This window comes from Hyperolius riggenbachi, chromosome 11, assembly GCF_040937935.1.
Source record: "Hyperolius riggenbachi isolate aHypRig1 chromosome 11, aHypRig1.pri, whole genome shotgun sequence".
Taxonomy (NCBI): domain Eukaryota; kingdom Metazoa; phylum Chordata; class Amphibia; order Anura; family Hyperoliidae; genus Hyperolius; species Hyperolius riggenbachi.
The window spans coordinates 187,562,651-187,582,699 of NC_090656.1; the positions used below are offsets into that span (position 1 = coordinate 187,562,651).

The window sequence follows — 20,049 nt, forward strand, 5'->3', positions numbered from 1 at the left end:
GTGTTATGCATTGCTTGGTGGTCAGTTGGGGTTAGGCATCAACAAGGCGGAGGGTTCAAGTGAGAATGGGGTCAGGCTAGGCCATAGTAAATTAATGGTAAAGATTACCAATATTTTACTGGCAAAATCCATGCTCTCTTTAAAGGGAACCTGAGGTGAGAGGGATATGGAGCCTGCCATGTTTATTTCCTTTAAAACAGTACGAGTTGCTTAGCTGTCCTGCTGTTCCTCTGCTTCTAATGCACTTAGCCATAGATCCTGAACAAGCATGCAGTTCAGATGTTTTTAACAAAAATCTGACAAGATTAGCTACATGCTTGTTTCAGTTGTGTGACTCAGACACTACTGAAGTCAAAGAGATCAGTGGGACTGCCAGGCAACTGGTATTGTTTAAAAGGAAGTACATATGGCAGCCTTCATGTTATCATGTTATTTCCACTTCAGTTGTCCTTTAACTTGCACTACTGTATTTTTAAATGTACTGCAGTATATTTAAAACTGTAGCCAGGACTCACAATTCTTCTCAGGGGGAGGGGGGAAAGAAGCTTGGACATAAATTACAGAAACTGATGAACTGATGTAACTATGCAAATATGTTAATTAAATGTCTCCTGGAAGTCTTCTTTTACGGCATTACATATTATAATAGAAAGTTGAATGGTTGAAGCTGTGATACACTTCTTCCCCCCCCCCCCCCCCCCCCCCCCCCCCCATAGTCAGCAGGGCTGACTAGACTAGACTAGTGCTGGTGCTGTACTCTGTGCTGTGAATGTGATCACATGGGGCCCAGACAGGAAGTCCTCTCCCGCTCTCACTACCGCAGAGTAAACAGTAAGAGCCAGAGCTGTGGCCTGTGTAACACAGCACCTTTTCCTGTGAATAGAGAAACGCTGACAACTAGCTCTTATTCCACCCATGCAGACGGGTTTTGTTGATCGCCCAATTTTACAGTCACTGACATGTTTCCACCGCAATAAAACAGTGAGTGGGCTAAACTGGGTCATCCGCTTATAAGCCAATATAAATGGCTAAAAAATACACCATTCAGCCACAACAGTAAAGCCAACCATACATGGCAACCATGTGTATCTTTGCTTATCCAAATGATCCCTATCTGAATCTATCCATGCGATGCCTAGTGTCTTCTATTAGATGTTGATTCCTACCCTATTAGGATCAGGCATAATTTGTCCTTCATCAGATGCTGAAACATGCTGAGGAAACAGACGTAAATAACCCTCTTTGCGAGAGAACGCATGCAGATTCTGTGGCCACACTCTTTCAGTACACATGCAGTGGTCTATTAAAGGAGGTCTCTATCTCACATCCCGTAACTAACAGAAGTTATAGAAAATCATTGAAAGCTGAATATGTTGTATAAACCAGCTTGTATGTGAGTGATGCATACTTTTGTGTCTAATCAAAGTCAGATATCTGATCTGGGTACTCACTATTATTCGAGCGATTAACAGAGGGATGTACCATTTTTCTTTTGTATTTATTTGATCTAGAAGTCTTTGTACCGTCCTGAGGGGCAGGAAAGGAAGACTTACTGCCCATAGCGAGATCTTTCTGCCCATTCCTATATCTGCCACCCAGTCTTTCTTTGTTAACTTTAAATTTGCATCTCGTGCAAAAATATAAAGACATATTAATGTAAGGCTGCCCATATGCATGAATCTGGCCATTTTTGGCTGTGTAATGCTGGGCATACACGGCTCGATTTTGCCGCTCAATTCCGGGCCTGATCGGTTTGCCCGCTCTATTCTGCAGGCGATTATCTTATCTTCCACTCATTTTTCTTATCTTTTACCATTGTCCTCCTTATCGAACTGCAAAACAATCGGGCCAGAGATCGGACATGTCGGAAATTATCTATCGAACCATCTAAATGGCTCAGAATCGAGCCGTGTATTCCCAGCATTGGGCTACAATTTTGTGTCTCGTCAAGCTAATGCCTGCCAGACAACTTGTCTATAGAGTAACTATTGGATAGTGATAAAAATCACTCACAGCAAGCTGTAACACTAACCATGTCAAAAACAACTTCAATGCAAGTTGTATTTGGTTACACTAAAGAGTACTGTGTCTATCCTGGCCCTCTGCGCAGCGTCTCTTTGCTCTTATTTTTGTACTGTTTCTCTTTATTCAAAACAATAGAACCGATTTGTTAAAATGGTTTGCATGCAAAAGCATTCCATACTAAACCCTTTCACCAGTGTTGAGGTTTCTCCAAGTTGAAAGGGTCCTTACTCTACCCACACCAGTCAGTGAGCAAGCAAACATCTCATGCTTACGAGCCTGGGATTCACACTGAGGCCTGTCTGGTTCTACCATCATAGGGAACACATGCATGCACATAAATCAGTCTAAGATCTCCAGGGACCGACGAACTGCACTACTCACACCATTACACAAATGGACTGTACTGGTGTATGAGGAGAGCTGCAACCAGACCACAATGGCTGCTGAGATATACACACTGTTCTAGTCCTTGAAATAATTGGCGTCAGGAGAATCGGGATGCACTTTCTCTTTTATAACTCTTATTCCACAACCATTTGTGTTTGCTCTGCCGCAATGAGAAGCTCCTTAATGTGGTGCATAGATGTCGCACGGCTTGCTCAGACCAGTGAGAAGCAGCGGAAAGCTCTTGTCCATTTACCCACCCCATTTCCTTGCACTCCACAGACGTGTAGAAAAGTTGTGGAGTTCGTTAAAATGTGGTTTTACTTATCATTAATCACTGTCATCCATCTTCCTGTGGTACTGTGTACAAGGGAAACTTTTCTCTAGCTTCAAGTAAAACTTTATTTAAAGCCAAACAGATAAATTCAAAACTACCTTTACATTACCTTTTTTATATTGTTGTAAAGGTATAAAAATTATGAACAAGGGAAATAGGGTCTTGTTAGACAAACCCCCAGATCTACAGCTTAACCTACTTTTTTATAGTAAAATGTATAAAGAAAATGTGTAATCATGTCATTTGTGTCACAAATCACTGCAAAAAACAGTGTACCCACATTCATTTACTTGAATGTCAAAAATATCCAGGGCGTCAGAACAAGTCGGGTAGCGATTCATGCTGGGAGGAATTTCACTGTGTCACTTTCTTGGATCTGATCTGAGGTAGTGATGTGGGCAATCTCCAGACCTGTCTCAGAATCTCTCTCAGCCATCGTATACATGCTGGATTGTTTTTGGCTGAAGCGGCTGGTAGGGAGGCGGTCTCTGCCACGAGTCTAGTGTGTGTACAGCCTCCCCGATACTCCCTGAGAAATAAAGCGTGCCGGATTGCCTCAGCCAGCCGCATTGTTCTCCTTCTAACCCTCCAGCCGGAAGCTGCTGGCTGTCGATCCTCCCCTCATCCCCCCCATGGTAACAGAATGCATCTGTATAGCTCTCTGGCGAGGGTGACGTGTGAGTAAAGCAGCCTCCAATACCACCTGACGCCTCGGCCGGCGGATTGATACAGCCGATCACTATGCAAGAGCTTTGTTCTCCCCACTCACCCCAGCTGCTTTGTGACATCACTCCTGCACTGCTCTGTTGCCCTCCCCGGAATAACAGAACCCCCCCCACCCCCTCACTCAGCACCCCCAGATAGCAACAGTCTGTAGGCTAGTGATGCGCCTATGCAGCCTTGGCAGGGGACATACCTTGTATGTGTGTACTAGACTAAACTCGATGGAATCCTATCTTTGCGCAACCAGTAGATGTATGGACGACTGATATTTTATAAAACCTTTATTGCTCAGTACTGATCATTCCAGGCTGGTATTCAAAACATTCGATGCATCTTCGCAAGGTGTTGGAGATGGAGTTCTGACTGAACTTTGTTACTGTTCATCCATACTGTTTAAATACATGTTTCCCTACCAATAAATGCATTATAAACTGTTAAAGGGATTCAGAGCTGAACAATTAAAAAGATTTTATACATACCTGGGGCATCCTCCAGCCCCATCAGCTCTGATCGCTCCCACGCAGCCATCCTCCGCTGCCTGCAGCTTCGTGTGCCCTCTACGTATCTCTCCAGCGGTGGAAGCGATCGGAGTAGATGGGACTGGAGGAAGCCCCAGCTATGTATAAAAACCTTTTAATTGTTCAGCTCTGGTACACTTTAAGCATTTTAATAATAAAGGCAAGCACAGAAGTGCAAATGGGCCTTTGGTTTCCATTCTCATTATACACGTGACAATTTGGCACACACAGTGTTTGATTTGTTATTAGTTTTATTGTTGTTATCACACAGCTATAACAAAGGTGTGCCTTGTAGTGTCCGCAGAGTACGAGGAAAACATCCGGAGTTGGGCTTTAATGATTCCATGTAATTATGTCCAGGGAGGTGTGAAGACTGAGGACCCGCCTCTTGTCTAACCAGAAGGAACAAAATATGTTTTGATGAGCTGAGCGGTCTCTTTACCATCTCTATCTGTCAGTGGAATATTAGTGTAACAGCAGAAGGTCTGTCCGGGAATGGATTCTGCCTGGATGGATTCTGCCTGGATGGATTCTGCCTGTAACCGCAGTTAGCACCCATTCACATTCAGCTACTCTGTGTGATTGTGAAACACTGGCTAGAACATCAGGCAGAGTATGTCTTCAGGCAGCCAAAATCACATTCTAAAATAGTTGAATAGTTGTCTGAGGCTACTTGTTTGGGGGTTTTCTTTTAGTTTGTTTTTTCAACCATTGTGTAGCCAAAGTTTATTTCTTTTATCCTGGGCCACAAACTCCACTTGAGGATGCAAGGACTGGGGAAGAGTTTGTGTGAATGGATAGGGAACTGGCTAATGGACAGAAAACAAAGAGTTGTGGTCAATGGATCGTACTCAAAATGGGAGACTGTTAGCAGTGGGGTCCCACAGGGGTCTGTACTGGGTCCAGTGCTCTTCAATTTATTTATTAATGACCTAGTAGATGCAGTAGTGAGCAATGTTGCTATTTTTGCAGATGATACAAAATTGTGCAGAATCATGAACTCTCAGGAAGATAGTGTCATATTGCAACAGGATCTGGATAGGATGGCTATATGGGCACATACATGGCAGATGAAATTCAATGTTGACAAATGTAAAGTCATGCATTTTGGTCGTACCAATGGTCTAGCACCATACAAAATAAATGGGATACAGTTGGGAACATCAAACTTGGAGAAGGACTTAGGAGTACTCATCGACAACAAGTTAAATAATCGTATTCAATGCCAAGCCGCTGCAGCTAAAGCGAACAAAATTTTGGGATGCATTAAAAGGGAAATAAAAACTCGAGATGCTAGCATAATATTGCCCCTGTTTAACTCTCTAGTAAGGCCACATCTGGAATATGGAATTCAGTTCTGGGCACCACATTACAAAAAAGATATTGCAGTTTTAGAGCAGGTGCAGAGACAAGCTACAAAATTGATACGTGGGATGGAAGGTCTCGCTTACCAAGAAAGGTTAGATAAACTGGGTTTATTTAGTCTAGAGAAAAGACGCCTTAGAGGAGATCTAATTAACATGTATAAATACATTAGAGGGCAATATAATAGCTTGGCGGATGAGCTTTTTGTCCCTAGGCCTTCTCAAAGGACTAGAGGACATGAGCTGCGCATGGAGGAAAAACGTTTTAGCCATTTATTTAGGAAAGGGTTCTTTACAGTAAGAGTGGTTAAGATGTGGAATGCATTGCCACAGGAAGTCGTTATGGCAAACTCTATACCTGCATTTAAAGGGGGCTTAGATGCTTTCCTTGCGTTGAAAGACATCCATGGCTACAATTACTAGGTTATGCCTAATGATGTTGATCCAGGGATTTTATCTGATTGCCATCTGGAGTCAGGAAGGAATTTTTCCCATTTGGGGCTAATTGGACCATGCCTGGTGGGGGTTTTTTCGCCTTCCTCTAGATCAACAGGGGTATGTGGGGGACGGGCTGGAGTTGTACTTTGTACTGGTTGAACTCGATGGACGTATGTCTTTTTTCAACCAAAATAACTATGTAACTATGTAACTTCCTAGAAAATTACAGTGCAGGTGCCTTCTCCCTGGTGTCTGTTAAGAGCTCCCTGTCCTCAAGGCCCACCAAGGAAACCACAAGCATTCACAGGCGGGGTAATTAGTGCCTCAGCAGAGCTGATTACCTACCTGTGTGGATTTCAACAAAACATGCACTGTTGGTGGGCCTTGAGGATAGGGTTGGGGAACACTATGTTAGAGGATGCATGGTCTATAGGCAAGGAGGTGGGGTGGAACTTCCACTCACCAGCCCTCCAAATCACAGCGCTGGGTTGGAGTTGGCCAGATAGTCACCATTGGAGTCAGTGGATAGGGGTGTTAATGACTGCATGGGTCCTGCTGGCTCTGAGAGAATGTCTGAAGCCTCATACACACGCTCTACTAAAGTCTTCTGAAACGTCCAACAAATGACAGATTTTGCCGTCCGTTGGTCGAAAGTCATGTGCAAAAATGTAGCCAAACATGACAAGCGACCAATATCAGGCATTTGCCCGATCCGTTCGGCAGATCTGCTCACACGACTTTAGTGCAGATATTGTGCAGTTGGCCACGTGTGTACAATGTTGTTGAACGACATTGTTCTCCTGAATGCCAACGTACCGTGCATATTATCGCTTCCACTTAAGCATGCAGTATTTAAATCGTTTACGCAGCATTGACTGTGTGTTTTCTGCTACTTTTGTTTGGCGTGTGTATGGGCCTTGCTAGTCACTGGAGAACTAAAAGGTACAGAGTTTGTCAGGAAAATTAGGGTGTTTGCAGACTTTTTAATGCACTTACTGTAGGTGCTCAAATACAACTCAAATACAAACCAAGACTTTTGGGGAGGGGGGTCAAGAAATGGCAACTTTTATCAAGCCCCAGCTTATATTTGGGTCAGTGCAGAGTGTGCATTGTAGTTTGTCTTCCCCCTCCCTGCCTTTCACACATCCCCTCATGATGTTAGGGCTGGTGCACACCGAGCGGGTTTTTCGGCGTTTTTGCAGCCGCTTGCGGCTGCGGATACGCTTGGTCAATGTATCTCAATGGGGTGGTTTACACCAGAGCGAGAGGCGTTTTGCAGAAACGCATACTCCGGGGCTGCAGCATTTTTTGGATTGCGGAGGCGTTTCTGCCTCCAATGTTAAGTATAGGAAAAACGCAAACCGCTCTGAAAAACGGCAGTTCAGAGCGGTTTTGCCGGCGTTTTTGTTACAGAAGCTGCTCAGTAACAGCGTTACTGTAACAATATATGAAATCTACTACACCAAAAACGCTTCACAAAACCGCAAAATGCTAGCTGAAACGCTACAGAAAAATAAGAAAAAGCATTTCAAAATCTAGCATTTTGCGGATCTGCTAGCGGGTTTTGGTGTGCACCAGGCCTTTCCCTGGTTAGACAGAGTGTGCAGCAGAGCTCCTTTCCCCCATCTCATCTCCAGGGGTGGTGAAACAAACAAGCTTTTTTTTTTTTTTGCTTTTTTTGTTTTTTTTTTTTGTTTTTTTGCTTTTTTAGGCACACTGTTTTGGTACCTTTTTAAGTCTCTTCTAAGGTCTCTTTCATAGGAGCAGCTGAAGGCGGTGAATTCGCCATCTGTCAGCTGTGACAGGCGATTGTTAGCGTGCTGGACAGGCAGCCGTCCCCCATAGAGTTACATGTCAGCGCAGCCATACTTGGACATGACATGTTGTGGTTGTCTGCCACGTAGTAATACCACCACGTGTCAAGCAATGACACGTGTGGTGTTACAAACACTTCTATTCGGCTGCATTTTAACCGCTCCCGAGTGGCGCTTGTTGGCGGCAGACTGAATGCTGAATTAACAAGCTCGCAGCTCAGCCTTCCATCTGAAAGATGCCTTAGGTGTCAAACAGTGGCGGAACTAAGGAGCTATGGGCCCTGGTGCGAGTTTTACATGCCCCCCCCCCCCCCCCCCCCCCAGCACTCTATACATAACAATTGATCTATTGCACCAAAACCTGCCAAGTACAGCCACAGTGCCACAGAGGTGCAAGAAGGGCATGGGGAACAGCTTGTTAATGATTACTACTATTCAAAGCATCTATTGAAGTGATTATTACTAGCACAGAACCAATAGAGAGCTAATACTGCGGTTGAGGGAGGGCCCTAGAGGGCCCCTCCTGCCCAAGGGCCCCGGTGCAGTCGAGACCTCTACAACCCCTATTGCTACACCACTGGTGTCAAGAACGTTGACAGCCTCACCTTGTTCTGACCACTGGCATAGCAAGACTTCAGAGTTTCAGAGGCAGAGATAACACTGTTGTGTTTGCAGCGGCTGTCATCTCTCCTGGCTGCATTGAGAGAAGGCAAGATGGCAGCACCTGTGGTAAAATACAGCAGTCAGTAAAACAATGTTATCTAGGTATCTACAGTTGACCTTGGCAGCAACAGTATGAAGTAAAGAAGCAACTCAGGTTTTCTTTGAAGGACCACTGAAGTGAGAGGTATATGGAGGCTGCCATATGTATTTCCTTTTAAGCAATACCAGTTGCTCAGCTGTTCTGCTGATCCTCTGCCTCTAATACTTTTAGCCATAGACCCTGAACAAGCATGCAGCAGATCAGGTGTTTCTGACATTATTGTCAGATCTGACAAGATTAGCTGCATGCTTGTTTGAGGTGTTAATTCAGACTCTATTGCTGCCAAATACATCAGCAGGACAGCCAGGCAACGGGTATTGTTTAAAAGGAAATAAATATGGCAGCCTCCATATTCTTCTGACTTCAGTTCTCCTTTAAGAGGCCCTGCACTGTGCAGGGCTTTTATGTTCCACTTAGCTTGCAATGCAAAATATTGCTGGTTCTCCAAACATTAGCTGAGTATCCTGTGGCAGTTTCTGCATTCCATGTTCCATGCACAAGTTAAACAGCAAGCAAAGAAGCACAAGTGGTAATATCTCTGCTTTCATTTAGTCAGTGAGTCACGTGACACAAGTCAGGCCTGTTTCTCAGTTGTAAGCTTCTAATGCTGCCTATCACACATGTAGGTTCTGCTCGTAGGATGAGATCCATTTATAGTACATAGTTATGTGTTTGTGGAGTTCTGTCCTAACCTAATTAATGAGTGAAGGGAATTGTGGGAAAAGCCATCTGTTGACAGTCTGCTCAGCTGATGTGTACCATGTCAGTAAGCCAATAATAAAAGAAGGGATCCACTCATATCGCTGTTGTGTTTCAGGTCTATCTGAAGGCTCCCATGATCCTGAATGGCGTTTGTGTTATGTGGAAGGGATGGATTGACCTCCAGAGGCTGGATGGAATGGGATGCCTAGAATTCGATGAAGACAGAGCGCAGGTCAGTAAACATCCTTGCCTGGACCTCTGTGAAGCCAGAACGCCTCTCTGTGTCTGCTTTTGGGAAGATTCTATGCACTTCCTGTTGTTGGTGTAACAGAGAGAATAACCTTTGCAGCCGGAGACACGCTGGGGCAGATTGATCAGTACCTGGGCAAGGAAAAGTGCATCAAAAGAATTCTGAGCCACTGTATCATTTGCAACAGGCCTGGCCACTGATGGCCGTGAGGCTGATACAGAAGGATCCTCTCCGTCTCCTGATATGTTAGAGGCAATAGTTGCAAATGTTTGCCACCTCATAGTAAAGTAGTCTAGAATTGCTGGCTGGAGCACATGTGTTGTACATTGTAGTGCTCTGCACTGTTCCCCAGCCTTAGGAAATCACCAAAATGCTCTGTCAGCATGTCCAGCCTGGATGAGATGAGATGAACCAGCATGACTTAATGTTGTGTTTGGATGCAGACGGTGTAGCAGGCAGGTCGGATCAGAGAGTTGGCAGACTGGATTGTGTTTGTCTTGCAGCACGAGGACGCCCTGGCACAGCAGGCATTTGAGGACGCTCGCAGGAGAACCCGAGAGTTTGAAGACAGGGATCGCTCTCACCGGGAGGAAATGGAGGTGAGAGTTTTACGGCCACGCTGCCCTTAAATGGTCAGTACCCCTAGTAATAATTACTAAATGTGTGCATGAGCAGTGTTAATCAAGGCCAAGGAGAGGGTGGAGCATGTACATTGTGAGGACAGGAATAAAGAATAGTAAAAAAAAGTGCCATTGTGTCGTATTATAAATCATTACCAAATCTGTCTACAAGGATAAAATGAGCGAGTGGCCAGATATGGCTATTGAACAGGGAAAGGTCACATAAGCAACCAGGAATGTATTGGACGGGGCTGGATTTCTGGGCCACAAATGCCATGGCCTTGGGTGATAAAAAGCAGAAGGGCAGGGCACAGGACTTGGAGAGATGAGAGGTCACATGTCAAAGTAAATCATCTCTTCTGCTTTGCTCTGTTCTGCCTGAATTCCAGAGAGCCCTGCATCTCTCTCACTTCCTGGTGTGTGCGATTACAGTCAGCATCTGCTGTTACCTGATGATCCCATCCTCAGTATGATGAGCGGGGACATGCAAGCTGCTGTGAGAAGTGCCAGGAGTTTACAGTAGCATTAAAGAGGAACTGTAACGGCAAAACGTCCCCTTGGGGGGGTACTCACCTCAGGTGGGGGAAGCCTCAGGATCCTAATGAGGCTTCCCACGCCGTCCTCTGTCCCACGGGGGTCTCGCTGCAGCCCTCCGTACAGCCGTGACGTAATATTTACCTTCCTGGCTCCCGCGCAGGCGCTCTGACGGCTGTCGGCTCCGAAGTAGGCGGAAATACCCGATCGCCGTCGGGTCCGCTGTACTGCGCAGGCGCAAGTCTCCGGCACCTGCGCAGTAGAGCGGACCCGACGGAGATCGGGTATTTCCGTCTATTTCCGAGCCGAAAGCAGCCACAGCGCCCCCGCTGGAGCCAGCAAAGGTAAATATTGAAATTACAGTCGGGCCTGTCGCCGGCTGTTCAGAGGGCTGCAGCGAGACCCCCGTGGGACGGAGGACGGCGTAGGAAGCCTCATTAGGATCCGGAGGCTTCCCCCACCCGAGGTGAGTACCCCCCAGGGGATCTTTTTGAAGTTACAGAGTCTCTTTAAAGAGACTCCGTAACAAAAATTGCATCGTGTTTTTTATCATCCTACAAGTTCCAAAAGCTATTCTAATGTGCTCTAGCTTACTGCAGCACTTTCTGCTATCACAGTCTCTGTAATAAATCAATGTATCTTTCCCCTGTCAGACTTGTCGGCCAGTGTCTGGAAGGCTGCCAAGTTCTTCAGTGTTGTGGTTCTGCTATGAACTCCCCCTTTCAGGCCCCTCTCTGCACACTGCCTGTGTGATATTTAGATTAGTGCAGCTTCTCTCTGCTCTCGTATCTTTTACAAGCTGGATAAAGTGTCCTCTGAGCTGGCTGGGCTTTCACATACTGAGGAAATTCAGACAAGGGCAAAGCTGTTTGCAGGAAGAAAAGAGCAGCCTGAAACTTCAGTGCATGAGAGCAGAAGGGGGAAAGAAACACACAAATGATCTCTTGAGATTCAAAAGGAAGGGTGTATACAGCCTGCTTGTGTATGGATGTATTTTCTATGTGTGGACATACTGTACATCAACCTACTTCCTGTTTTGGTGGCCATTTTGTTTGTTTATAAACAAACTTTTTAAAACTGTTTTTAACCACTTTTAATGCGGCGGGGAGCGGCGAAATTGTGACAGAGGGTAATAGGAGATGTCCCCTAACGCACTGGTATCTTTACTTTTGTGCGATTTTAACAATACAGATTCTCTTTAAGGTGCCCATACACTCGTCAGATTGGCAGCAGATAGATAAGAAATGCATCTGATGATCTATCTGATGCGTTTTTAGAACATTTTTTACCAGGATAGAATTCCAATAGATTTCAGTTTGAAATCTATTGAAATTCGATCTGATGGCATTTTTTTGCCATCAGATTTCCATTAAGGCCAATGCAAACTGATAAGGAATCTCATCAGATCGACCTAAATTTTCCACCCAGCCAGTTCGATGGAAATCCATCGATCGGTCGATTGGCCAACCGATTTGCAAACGATCGATCGGGATCGATCGGTCGGCCAGAAAATCGACTGAGTGTATGGGCCCCTTTACTCTTGAGTTCAGTGAGTTTTTACATACACACAATCCCATTCATGGACAGGAATTATCAGCTCTGCTCTTTCATTTACTCATTGCTGTCAGTGTTAAATTTATGGTTTGTTTGTTTTTCCTAGGAAATGACTGCAGCATTCTCTGTGCTACAGTTTAACTCCTTCCTGGCTCATTTTAGTAGCAGTAGAGCATTGTACTTTCTTAGCCATCAGTGAAAGCAGGTTGTTTTGAAACAAGATGACAACTGTATGACATTTATGTATGTTTACAAAACCAGCTATTTATCTCCTTCAGATGCTGAATGTGTATATAGCTGTGTGCTCTAACATCTTGTCGGTATACTGGAAAAGTCCAAAGAAGGCTCATTAGCCAAAGGCTCACCGTTTATTTTTTAAATTGGCCAATAATGGCTGGGTTTGCGGTGGCAGATTAGGGGTGGCGGCAGAGAGTTCTCATACATACCTGTCCGGGTGGCTGGATCGGCTTCTTCCTCCACCGCAGTGGCAAAGTACTCCCAGCAGGTCTTCTCGGTTCCGATCACACAATATTACATGTGATTGGATTCCAGGAGACAGTGTCCACAGCGCCACCTGGTGGTGTAAGAGCTTCCACCACCGGGTGCCGCTGCACCACCGACGCGGTCTCCTGGATCCCGATCACATGTAATGTCTGAAAATGTGACTTTTGGCTAGTCCAATGTTCAGATAGGAAGAGACAGGCTTGCTGAGATGTTCCTGCCTATCACCTGCCTATTCCTTCCTCTTCCCTGCTCCATTTACTCCTTTTAAGGCAGGGGTGTCAAACTCAAATACAAAGTGGGACGAAATTGTACACTGGGACCAAGTCGGGGGCCAACCTCCATTTCTACTGGCCACATTCCCCCCTTATAAAATTCCCAGGTGTCTAATGGCCCCCCTTCAACTCGTATACAGTTCCCTGGTATCTAGGGGTCCTCCTTTCCCTGTACAGTTCCCTGCTGACTAGAGCCCCCCCCCCCACCCTCCCCTAAACAGTTCCCTAGAGTTTAGTGCTTTTCCCCCACTTTCCCCATATGGCTTTCCTGGTGCTCTAGGGCTTCACCTCCATTATAGCTTCCCTGGTGGTCTACAGTGGGCCAAACATAATGCAAAGTGGGGAAAACACTTAAAGGCCAAATTTAATGGCTCTGAGGGCCAGAGTTTGACATGTATGCTTTAAGGGAACTTGGATAACTTTGTCTCAGATCAGGTGTGCTTTAAGATCTTTGGGGATCTGTATCAGCAATGAATGTCCAGTGGAAATTTGACTTTTGGCGTAAACATACCTCTGTGCTTACCTTAGCTAGCTTTGCCTCTGGTAAGGTATCATGGCCCTTTGCAAACTTGCTACTTTGGTGGGCCGAAGCAATCGTTTGAGATTAGTTTGGGTGCTTTTTCCAAGCATGTACAGTGGCTTGCAAAAGTATTCGGCCCCCTTGAAGTTTTCCACATTTTGTCACATTACTGCCACAAACATGAATCAATTTTATTGGAATTACACGTGACAGACCGTGAAATACAAAGTGGTGTACATGTGATCGTACACCCTTGAAAACTATAAACCATGGCCAATCGCTATTATTAGTGTTTGCTTTGGCATAGATCTGAACGTGTTTGTACAGGGAAGGGACGTCCGGTATAATCAAAAGCAATTATTTTTATATGACTACTGTTGCAAGCACGTACAAGCCTCTATCAAAAGTGAAACGATTGGTGGGACACTTTAAAAAATAAAACTTGTTGCAACAAGATTGACCTGTCATTGGTAGATTCTCGCCTGCGTTGCCATGGCCCACCCCCAGGCTTGGCAGCCATCAATTAGGCCTTGGTTGCCGAGCTGGGGTAAACTGCGGCAACGCAGATGGGCTTGGCCAGAGCCTCAGGACAGATTAAAAAAAAATTGCCTCATCTGCTTGCTATTCAAACGGGGGTGGTGTAATCGCCTCATGGGAAGAGTTATTTCCAATAAGGTACGTATTTACCCCTGAGACCCCCACAGTCCTGTATCATTAAGAAGTAGCCGGTCATTACAGGCTCTGCCTTTTTTACTTCAAAGGATAACTGAAGCCAGAGGGATATGGAGGCTGCCATATGTATTTCCTTTAAAGCAATACCAGTTGCCTGGCTGCTCTGTTGATCCTCTGCCTCTGTTTGTCTCTGTCTCTCCCCTCGGTTCCCTTTTAAGGGAACCCGAGGTGAGAGGGATATGAAGGCTACCATGTTTGTTTCCTATTAAGCACTACCAGTTGTCTGTCTTTTCTTCTGATCCTCTGCCTTAGATTGTAAGCCCGTCTGAGGGACAATTAAGTGACAAGATAATATACTCTGTACAGTGCTGTGGAAGATTTCAGCGCTTTATAAATACTAAATAAAAATAAAGATGTCTATGACAAATCTGACAAGGTTAGCTGCATGCTTGTTTCAGGTGTGTGATTTAGACCCTACTGACCAGAAAGATCAGCAGGACTGCCTGGAAACAGTTTTAAAAGGAAATAAATATGGCAGCCTCCATAGGTCTCGCACCTCTGGTTCCTTTTAACCTCTTGCATACCAGCAGTTTCTGGCCCCTTTAGGACCAGAGACTGCTGGTACCACAAAATGGCGCTTACTGATGAATTGCCACTCATGCCGCTCTCCCATCGTCGCAGGCCCCTCTCTCTGCCGACGCTATGATGGTTAAGCTCTTTGCGCCAGTCAGTTTCACTTTCATTGGCTCCTGTCTATCAATGTAAGCCGATAGGATGGGCTTACAGTGATCATGCAGTCAAGCAGGGCTGTGGAGTCGGTACAAAAATCTTCCGACTCAGACTCCTCAGTTTATGAAATCTCCGACTCCGGGTACCCTAAATGGCTCCGACTCCTCGACTCCGACTCCTTAGTCTAATACTTACCAGGGCTGTGGATTTTGTACAAAAATCATCCCACCCCTCAGTTTATGAAATCACCAACTCCGACTCCGGGTACCCAAAATTGCTCCAACTCAGACTCCACCGCTCTGCAGTCAAGAGCCAATGAAATCTGCTCCTGACCGGCTCACAGAGTCATATAGTCATATAGAAGGCAGGGCGAATGAACTGCAGCGAGGCAAGAGCGACACTATCGGAGGTAGCAGTGGGAGCGCGCAGCAGGGAAGTTGAAATCTACATCTTGTCAGAGTGGCACAGCCACCTGCAGAACGTAGATTTCAACCAGCCCGGTCTGGAAGCAGTTAAGCTATGTATACTTTTTGTGGTCTTTTTGGGGGGGCTGGGGGGGGAGGGCTGCGATTTACCTCATTATCTCTATTTCAGAGCCCATTATTCTACCTGATAAAAATCCCTTCTAGGTACAGAATTTTCAGTGCTGGCTACCTCCTTTGTTTGCTCTGCAGACTTATAGCCTGTGCTCTTTACTACATATCTTATACTGTAGTGATTAGTTAGTAGAAAAGCTTGTGTTAGAGCTGGAGCGCCCTCTGCTGTACAGCTGAATTCATTGCATAGCTTCTGTTGCAGTGTTCAAAAAAATATAATTTTGCAGCTCTAGTTAGCAAATAGTTTACATCCCCCAGTTAAAGCTCTGTACAGAAGCTAGATTTTCTTCAAGCCAAGATGATTAGTCATCTTTGCTGAAAATCTACAGGTGTCCCACAAAGAAGTTTTAATCTAAATGATCAGCAACAAACAAGCTCAATTGGTGTTTCTTGTTCAGTTGCCCCTCATCCTCCCCTCGTTGTAGAATAGATCAGATTGCTCAGCTGTAGGCAGCCAGCATGTCTGTACCATAGACTCTATTAATATTATCACCTGGAATGGTCATCAGTTAGCCCATAGTTGATTGTCTGCTAGAGCCTTTACATTTAGCTCTCAAACCATCCAGTCTCTGCTGACCAGTTTATTGTAGTCTGTGGCTGTGCATCTATTTAATGAATTAAAGAGCATAGGCCAGTAACCTGTAGCAGCCAATTAGAACTCTTTTAACAGATTTGAACATGATTGGCTGATTGATGTGCCTTTCAGACCATTGCAGATGCCTGATCCTCCAGAGATATAGATTTTTATTGTCTACTACTGGTTATTTTTTTTCCTGAAAAATAAAATGTAACTGACAAACTAAAGAAAAAAAAAATCTTATTTTAAGCATAGTTTTTGTAGTGTCCGGTACCAGAGTTCAGCTTGTAGCGCCACTCTGGTATTGTTCTTTACACTGGCCTAAAGGTTAAACTAGTTTTGCTATGCTATTTTTATATGTTCACATGTTTATCTTACATGTCACTTCAAGTACTCTTTACTTGTGTACTTTATACTATACATAGAGCCTATGCCCAGGCCAATAAGAAAACAGCTGTAAGTAACTTGAGAACATTGTTCCCTGTATTATTGCAACACATTTCAGTTGTCATAAATCGGCCACATACCTGCTCGTACCTGGTTAGTAATTACACCAGCCTATTGGCACTGTTTATTGACCTGAAGAAGCAGGCTTAACCTGCGAAACGTGTTGTCCCTATTGTGCTAATAAATTTACTTATACATTCAAGAGAGCTGGCAGCCTTATCTGAGAGATAAGTCAATGCCATCCTCTCTTTTAAACTGGTTTTAAATGGGGAAAAAAAAAAAAAAAAAAATATATATATATATATATATATATATATATATATATATATCTATAGCAGTAAGAGCATATTGTGTTGCCAGCAGGGCTGTGGAGTTGGTACAAAAATTATCTGACGCCAGATACCCAAAATTACTCCTGGACTCCTGGGCACAAAAAATTACCAGACTCTGACCCCCTCAGTTTATGAGAGAAAAAAAATTATATCACGCTTTTCTCCTGGCGGACTCAAAGTGCCAGAACTGCAGCCACTAGGATACGCTCTATAGGCAGTAGCAGTGTTAGGGAGTCTTGCCCAAGGTCTCCTACTGAATAGGTGCTGGCTTACTGAACAGATATACAAACCCTGGTCTTCTGTGTCAGAGGCAGAGCCCTTAACCAGTACACTATCCAGCTGCCACAACTCCAACTCCAGGTACCCAAAAATTGCTCAGACTCCACAGCCCTGGTTGTGTTGCAATAGGTAACATAACAGCACAGCACAATCATAACATAACAGCACAGCACAATCATAACATAACACCACAGTGCAATTATATTGTAACTAGTAGACCTAAGCCCATTTAAATACGGGCTCTAGGTCTCTCTCAGCGCCACAACCGCCACGTGTACGTGCACATCCGCTCACCCGTCCGCCCGCACCTCGTGGCCCCGTCGTCCTCCTATCCCAACGGCTACACATGCACAGTAGCCAAAACACATGGGACACACGAACAGGAGGATGACGCAGGGATAGTTGGGGTTTTATTACATAGGATGATATCACATCTGCATCTTAGAGCTTGTCTCCACTCGTAAGTTTTTCTGTGCATTTTCTGCCGGTCCAGTTGTAATATTCGTCTAAGAAGACGAATAATGCTCGCTCCCGGCCGCGCAGCCGCAGTTTTAGACGCGTGGTTAGACTGGGACCGGCGGCAGGGAATGGAGGATCGTGGAGGATGGCATGGGACATGACAGCTGCAGGGGGCCGATAGAAGCCCCAGGTAAATGTCGGTTTTTGTACTACCACTATAGAACCCCTTTAAAGTGGAACTGAAATATGTAAAAAAAAATTGCAGCCTCCCTGTGCCATCTCTGCAGGATCCTCCGGTCCCCCGTCGTGGCTCACTGTCGCTATCGCAAGTTGATGGTCACTGCACCTGTGCGGCACTGGCTGTGCGCATCCTCGCTGTGAGCAGAGGCCGTTGACTTGAAAGTCAGTAAAACTGAAAGTGACCTGTGACAGGGGACCGGAGGATCATTCAGAGACGGCACATGAAGGCTGCAAGGGGCTGACAGAAGCCTCGCAATTTTTTTTTGTGCCATATTTCAGTTCCACTTTAACTGCAGTAGTGTTTGAATCACACACCTGAAACAAACATGCAGCTAATCCAGTCACACTTCAGTCACAGCACCAGATCTGCATGCTTGTTCAGGGTCTGTGTCTAAAAGTATTTGAGGCAGAGGATCAGCAGGACAGCCAGGCAACTGGTAATATTGAAAACGAAATGATTATGGCAGTTTCCATATCCCTCACTCTTCAGTTGTCCTTTAAAGAGAATCTGTACTCTAAAATTTTTACAGCAAAAAGCATACCATTCTATTCATTATGTTCTCCTGGGCCCCTCTGTGCTGTTTCTGCCACTCCCTGCTGCAATCCCGGCTTGTAATTAACAGTTTTAGGCATTGTTTACAAACAAACTAACCAGCTTGTGATAGGCTCACATAAGCAGAGTGTGTGAGTCATGCAGAGCCTGCAGGGGGCCTGGAGGGCGTGTGTATAGCTTCTACCAATCCCAAGCAGCCCTGCACATTCCACACATTCCAGCCTTAGCCTGACTGTGCCAACAGAAGAAAACAGATTAGATCATATAACAGAGATAACACAGCCACTGTGCAATTAGGAAAGGCTGCAGTAAGCCAGAGCACATTAGAACAGGCAAAGGAACTTATAGGAAAGAAGAACTAAAGGTGCATACACACATCAGACTATAGTCTTTGGAAAATGAAAGATCACAGACCAATCTTACCACCCTTCATGTAGTATGAGAGCCATACTCTACACCAGTGGTCCTCAAACTAAGGCCCGTGGGCCGAATGTGGCCCCCTGAGGCTTTTTTTACCGGCCCCCCACACAAAAAATGTATTATGGATGCAGTCAGCTACATCTTTAAATACAGGTATTGGTGGTCCGCATATAGAATGAAGCAGGAAAGCAGTAATTTGCTGGTTTCCAATCAAATTCCACATCATGTGACACTGCTGTCCTATTGGACTGCAGGTTGTCACCTGGGTATGCTTCACTGTCTGGCCCGCCAAGACTTATACATCATTTTATGTATGTTCCGGCCACCCAGCAGTCTAAAGTATGTTGACCCGGCCCTCGACCCAAAACGTTTGGGGACCCCTGCTCTACACAGTCTTTTCTATGGAGCTGAACTCCACATCAGAAAAAAATCTTTGCAAGATGCTGCACACACAGATGCTGTACAGACACAAAAAATCAGTATCTGCAAAAGATCTGTTTCTGCCAAAAATCCATTCCTGCAAATTGCAATGATTAGTCTATGAGATCTGCAGATCATCATACACACGTGATTTAACTGACATTCATCTGCAGATAAAGCAATCATCCACAGATCTGAAAATCCATTCTGGTGGATCTGATCTGCAGATGAATGTCAGGTAAATCATGTGTGTATGATGATGATGCAGGAATGGATTTTTGGCAAGAACAGATCTTTTGCAGATACTGATCTTTTGTGTCTGTACAGCATCTGTGTGTGCAGCATCTTGCAAAGATTTTTTTCTGATGTGGCGTTCAGCTCCATAGAAAAGACTGTGTAGAGTATGGCTCTCATACTACATGAAGGGTGGTAAGATTGGTCTGTGATCTTTCATTTTCCAAAGACTATAGTCTGATGTGTGTATGCACCTTAAGGCTGAATATTTTGTTAGTCTCTTTAAAGAGACACTGAAGCGAGAATAATTCTCGCTTCAGAGCTCATAGTTAGCAGGGTCACGTGTGCCCCTGCTAAAACGCCGCTATCCCGCGGCTAAACGGGGGTCCCTTCACCTCCAAACCCCCTCCCTGCAAAATCAACGACCAAATTGGTAGTAAATTTTGCTCTTCCTGGAGGCAGGGCTAACTGCTGCAGCCCTGCCTCTCAGCGCGTCTATCAGACGCGCATCGCCGCCTCTCCCCCGCCCCTCTCAGTGAAGGAAGACTGAGAGGGGCGGGGGAGAGGCGGAGGTACGCATCTGATAGACGCGCAAGAGGCGGGGCTGCGGCGGTTAGCCCTGCCCCAATGCGGAAGAGATTCAGCGATGTACGGAGGGGATTTGGGGGTGAAGGGACCCCCGTTAAGCTGCGGGATAGCGGCGGTTTAGCAGGGGCACACATGCCCCTTCTATCTATGAGGTCTGAAGCGAGATTTATTCTCGCTTCAG

General features: G+C 45.3%; 1 protein-coding gene across 4 annotated transcripts in view; it reads left to right on the forward strand.

Annotated features, from left to right (window-relative positions):
* CBFB (core-binding factor subunit beta) overlaps positions 1-20,049 on the forward strand; it is an 88,897-nt gene that overhangs the window by 60,213 nt on the left and 8,635 nt on the right. For 2 of the 4 annotated variants that reach the window (XM_068260897.1, XM_068260900.1), the window contains exons 4-5: positions 9,184-9,300; positions 9,822-9,917. In XM_068260897.1, coding sequence (XP_068116998.1) covers positions 9,184-9,300; positions 9,822-9,917 — 213 coding nt within the window. Of the gene's footprint in view, positions 1-9,183; positions 9,301-9,821; positions 9,951-20,049 lie in introns of all 4 variants that reach the window. The other 2 variants (XM_068260898.1, XM_068260899.1) reach the window with 1 other exon arrangement.